This window comes from Cyprinus carpio, chromosome B20, assembly GCF_018340385.1.
Source record: "Cyprinus carpio isolate SPL01 chromosome B20, ASM1834038v1, whole genome shotgun sequence".
Classification (NCBI taxonomy): domain Eukaryota; kingdom Metazoa; phylum Chordata; class Actinopteri; order Cypriniformes; family Cyprinidae; genus Cyprinus; species Cyprinus carpio.
In genome coordinates this window covers 22,920,403-22,926,402 of record NC_056616.1, presented here as the reverse complement: position 1 = coordinate 22,926,402, position 6,000 = coordinate 22,920,403, and the positions used below count along the sequence as shown (strand labels likewise).

The window sequence follows — 6,000 nt, the reverse complement described above, 5'->3', positions numbered from 1 at the left end:
AGGCGGCGCTACAAGTTGAGTTTATTTAATGCTCCATAACAACCAAAACAAAAGCTCCCACAGCTCCTGCTCTGTGCACGAGCTGATACTCCTATAAAGCCATGCTGAAATATTACAGGGAAATAAAACAAGTGTGAGAGGCTTACAACACAAACATCCTGCTGTTTCACATACAAACATTCACATGCATACACATGTCCAGTCACTTCTTTTGGCTTGCTTTGAAAAAAAAAATGCAAAAAACTTGAATATTATATATTAAATGATCTCTGTGTGGGAATGGGCTCTTAAAAATAAAGGCTTCAGGTACAGGTATAATATTTCTCGCAATAGTAATACTTTGTTTGGCATATATATATATATATATATATATATAGATATATATATATATATATATATATATATATATATATATATATATATATATATATATATATATATATATATAGCCAACTCAGGAACCTTATATAGTCATAAATAGTTCTTAATGAGAAGAAGCTCTTTGCTGAATCTCTTTGAAGCAGCATTGAAAACCTTTATTTTTAAGAACGGAAAGGATGTTGTTTATGATTTCTTATCATTAACATTAATTCTGAGCCCTCATTATCATGTAACAGAACCTGAAACACATTAAGCACAGTTGTAACAATCAGAAAGCGCTGCATAAGGACATTGAGTGATCAGCTGTTTTGGCAGATGCATCTTGTGTTTAAGGCACGGCACCGATGTGCATCATCATCATCCTATAAGAACCTCTTTGAGGTCACGGTTGCATCTACGCAGGAACATTTGAATCTCATTTGTCTCTCATCCCCTTAAAGAATATATGATTATACACAGAGCACTTTGATTGCATCCCTGAGCAATCAGGCAAGCTTTGCCACAGTATAAAAAATATGTCATCCAAAAAAATAGTGGTATCAAAAGCTATTTAAATATCAAAATAGAATTCATAAAGGCTGAGATGATTTTACAGCATGTCTATATATATATCTATATATATATAAAATATCCAAAAATATTTGGATGCTTAAGTCACCCTTAAAAATGCACAAATGTCATTGCATTTGATCATAAAATATCAAACCAAGTTGCATTTATTTTTAAAGAAAGCACAGCACAAGCAGACTTTCAGCAAATCATCAGAATAAATCTGTTCGGTTTAAACGTATGATAAATAATTAAATGATTTAGTGTTAAAAAATATAATAATAAAAAAGGTAACACTTTACAATTAGGTCCAATTAACAAATTAACTAAAAATGTGCAATACATTTGTTGCAGTATTCATTAACGTTTTTAAACATTTGATAAAAAATTACAGTTTATTTGTGTTTATGGAAGCTTTTTTTCAGCATGAGATAAAAAATAAAAAAAGTAATTACAACTTTTTATCTCACTAAAGTCAAAAACCCTATTCTGAGGAAAAAAGACAGATTTGAGTTTCTTTTCTCAGTTTTCACTGACAACTACAAGATATTAAATTGTGAGGAAAAAAATCTGAATTTTGAGTTTACATCTTTCAAATAACTTTTTTTTTCCAGAACCTTTTTTCAGAATTGTGAGCTAAAAAGTCACAATTATTTTTATTTTATTTTTTTAAAGATTTTATTCTGTGGTGCAAGGGAAAAATTGCAAAATGTAAAGAATTCTGAGAAAAAAAAAATTATTTGGTAAAACAGGCTTGTATACCTCATGTTTAAAATACCAACATAGAAAAAGTATTTTTTATTGTTAGTTAATGTTAACTAATGAAGTTAACAAATGGAACCTCATTGTAAAGTGTTACCAAAAAATTCAATGTGGCATTGTGGAGGAAATTAAAGGTCATGAAGCAAAACTGATGCAGAAAAGTGAAGCTCCAGCATCATTTTCTTGCAGTCGCAGCTTGGTTTGTTATATGTGTTCCTAATGCAATGACATTCAGATATTTATCAGTGTCCAAATACATTTCAGTCCCACTGTACTGTATGTGTATTTGTCAGATCAAACTGGAAGGCACTTCATTTGCTCAGGTCTCTCTCTACAGAAGGCGGTCCTCACTGTTTGACAGGCGGAGTGAAGGACCAATCACAGTGCTTAGAGCTTATCACGCCTCTCAGAGCTGCCTATAGACTCCTTTCAGCTGAACCACATCTCCCATGAGCCTTAGCTTCAGCCGCACGCTGCAGAAAATGTCCAACTTCAAGACATCAGGTAAGAATATTCCCAAATCAGACTTGTCAGCATTTGACCTTTCACCTCATGGATAAACCGCGCCTCAATGAAGAGCTTATTTCCACTGCAAATATGCCATTTAATGCCACACTAGGCGATGACTCCAGTAGCTTCCCGTCTGGATTTGTCCGATCGGAGGCGGCGCTCTAGTAGTAGCGATTCAGGCTGTGGGTTCCTGGGACGTCAGGCTGTCCGTTCATCCAGATTTCCCGTATGATCCGCTCTCTCTCCTCCAGTCGCTGCGCTCGCTCCAGCTCCTCCGCTGACGTGAAGACGTTTGTGTTGAGCGTGCGCTCGAAGCGCCGGTGCCGTCGGGCCGAGAGGTCCGAGCTCAAGTCCCAGTCTGAATCTGAGTCGCTGGTGTCGCTGTCGGAGTCCGCGGGTCTCGGGCGCTTCTTAGCGACGCCGTGGCGAGGTTTACAGTCCGTACGACAGGAAATCTGAACCACCAGCGCGAAGAGCGTGAGGAACAGACCGGCACAGATGCCACACATGAAATACAGCGCACAGCGCTCCGGGTGCTCTGGGAGGATGGAGACACAAAACAGACAACATCAAATGTGACCCATTTACTTTCTTCAAATTTATGTTATGTTCCGGGTCAGTTTGAGCTGAATGCATTTTTGTGAAATACTGGTTAACAGATGATCTTTTCCTTGAGTATTTCTCATTCAGGGTCATGAACTTGCCTGCTAAGTTGTGGAATCTGCAGTATGTATGTCATTTTAGTATGATGGGGATGTTAGCGGGTAAATTCGACCTGTAAATTTCATGGTTAAAATGGGTGCACAGACTCAAAATAATTTTTTTAAATATATTTTATGATAGTTTTTTAGATATTTACATTTACATTATGCATTTGGTAGAAGAAATGCATTTATACATCAGTTTATGCAGTGACTTTTTTTCACAGAATTGTGGGATATAAACTCTCTAAAATACACTCTTAAAAATTAAGGTTCTTAAAAGGTTCTTCACAGCGATGCCATAGAATAACCATTTTTGGTTCCACAAAGAACCATTCAGTCAAAGGTTTTTAAAGAAGCATCTCTTTCTTACCTTTTTAGAATCTGAAGAACCTTTTTTTGCCACAAAGAACCTCATGTGAAACGTAAAAGTTCTTCAGATGTTAAAGGTTCTTTATGGAACTATTTAGACAAACACGTTCTTCTATGGCATTGTGAAACTCTAATTTTTAAGAGTGTAGTGGGATTTTTGATAAATTGTACTGACTCCACTTAAGGCCAATTTGACATTAGGCAACTGAAGCTAGTTCAGGCACTGTTTTAGCAAACCATTTTTTGTATAAACCGCCCACTTTTTATGATTAAATTAATTCCTGATGGATAAAGTCCAACCATAGATTTCCTATTCAATATCTTGCTAAACATAATGAGAAAAATAAGCCAACATCATTCAAAAATACACTACCGTTCAAAAGTTTGGAGTCAGTAGTAAAATCTTTTTTGTTCTTGTTTTCAGCAAGGATGCATTCAATTGATCAGCAGGGCCAGAAAAGACATTTATAATGTTACAAAAGATTTTTGCTGTTCTTTTGAACTTTTTATTCATCAAAGAATCCTGAAAAAATAAAACGTATCACTGTTTCCACAAAAATATTCAGTGGCACAACTGTTTTCAGCATTGATAATAATGAGAAATGTTTCTTGAGTAGAAAATCATTAGAATGATTTCTGAAGGATCTGTGACACTGAAGACACTGAAGATTCAGCTTTGATCACAGGAATAAATTACATTTTACAATATATTCAAAAACAGCAATTTTAATTTGTAGTAATTTTTCACAATATTAGAGTTTTCACTGTATTTTTGATCAAATAAATGCAGCCTTGGTGAGCAGAAGAGACTCCTTCAAAATGCATTACACATAAATCTTTCCAACCCCAAACTTCTGGACAGTAATCCACGTCACAGACTCAAAGTCAAATCTGAGTAGCTGTGGGTTGCAGATGTTGTGGTGTTACCTGTGATGTAGATGTAGGCCGCCAGCATGCTGCTGATGAGGGCCATGGCTGGTCTGATTACGGTGGAGATGGTTGGGTTCGGATCGCTTTCTCCAGACTGATCCGTCTCTTCTGAATACGGACCAGAACTCCGTCCTCGCGTCGACCTCCCTGCGATCAAATGAAAATCGTCAAGCCCTCATTTGAACCAACCTTCATCATGAGATCTTTATAAAACAGAAGGTTTTTTATTTTGCCCCAAGCTTCCATGTCTGGCAATAAACAGAATAATAAGTTGGATTTACATCAATAATTCATCAACAGGACCTCATTGTGTGTGTGTGTGTGTGTGTGTGTGTGTGTGTGTGTGGGTGTGTGAATAGTGTGTGTGTGTGTGTGTGTGCGTGTGTTTGTGTGTTTGTGTGTGTGTGTGTGTGTGTGTGTGTGTGTGTTGTGTGTTTGTGTGTGAGTGTGTGTGTGTGTGTGTGTGTGTGTGTGTGTGTGTGTGTGTGTGTGGTGTCAAAGGAAAAGTTCACTCAAAAAGGTAAATGCTGTCATCATGTTTTGGCATGATCAATATCATTTTTTCTACTTTAAAACAAAAGTATACAATATACAATAACTGTGAATGGTATGGAGCTGTCTAACTCCAAAAAGAATAAAAATGCTTGTAATTCATTTACTACACTTTTATATATCTTTAAGTATCATCAAATATCATTGCTTCTTGTGACCAGTCTCATTGACATCGTACCATATTTTTAGTGTATATGCATCCATTATATGATTTCATCTGGCAGGCTACTATTATGGTCTGTTTCCCACAATTTTTGAAGCTTGAAGACTGCAGATAATTTTAGCTGAAAGTATTCTGGTAACATGTTCCAGGATACTGTTTCAGTATATCTGCCATGTCCCGATTCTTACATAAGCCCTATTCAGACGGTAATTGTTTCTCAGGGGGATGAAAGTGATTTTCACCATTTACAGGGGGTAGTCTGTGATTTATTTGCCGTCCGAATCCAGGATGTCTGTGTTTTTCTCTCACCACCCCCGTAAAATTCCCCGGCTGAATTACCTACTGTTTTTTGACAAACACCAAGGTCGTGTGGTAATTTAACTGCCGTCCGATTCCACATCTCTGAGTTTACGAGAAGAAATCAATAAAAAATTCAGTGCTTAAACCCTTTTTGATCACTCCTGAACACCGTAAAGTACGTTAACTGTTGTACTTCGGTGTAATTTGCATACAAAGTATTTAAAAGAACAATACTTCATAACTGCTCCACCACAGCGACTGGGAGCAGAAATAGGAAGAAAAGCACATAAACATGCTAAATGGGCCTTTATTGTGGCAGCAGTAGGTATACAATACAGTTTTAAATGTGTATTATAAACAGATAAATACATAACTATATCGTGTAATATATAATATATAACTATAGCACGTCTATTTTCCTATTGTTTAACAGGAGATTTAAATAATCAAAAAATAATAAATAGGATTAGATTATATATAAGATGTGCTTGGAATAATAAGAATACATTTTACATAAGTATTTTAAAATACATTTTACACAGTAAAAAGAATTAATTTGTAAATAAAATTAATTTAGACGTAGCCTCTGTACTTTAACTTAAGTACAATTTCTCATTAGGTTTTACATCACTGTGAATATGAATATAGAAGCCTGTTTCTGCCATGGATTAATGTTGAATTGAGAGATATAAACACAATTCAAAGAGAAAAAAATCCTGTATAGAAAAAAAGGAGTTCTAAGCTCAAATCTCGCAATTGACTTTTTTTCAACTACAAAAT

At 35.7% G+C, this 6,000-nt stretch overlaps 1 protein-coding gene across 3 annotated transcripts in view; it reads right to left on the bottom strand.

The window, feature by feature from the left end:
* Positions 1 to 422: 422 nt before the first annotated feature.
* LOC109113678 (protein eva-1 homolog A) overlaps positions 423 to 6,000 on the bottom strand; it is a 43,805-nt gene continuing 38,227 nt past the window's right edge. For 2 of the 3 annotated variants that reach the window (XM_042746327.1, XM_019126494.2), the window contains 2 exons: positions 4,203 to 4,352; positions 423 to 2,740 (listed from right to left, as the gene is read on the bottom strand). In XM_042746327.1, the coding sequence (XP_042602261.1) occupies positions 2,364 to 2,740; positions 4,203 to 4,352 (527 nt within the window). In that variant the 3' untranslated portion in view covers positions 423 to 2,363. The remainder of the gene's footprint in view (positions 2,741 to 4,202; positions 4,353 to 6,000) is intronic. The other variant, XR_006157449.1, reaches the window with a different exon arrangement.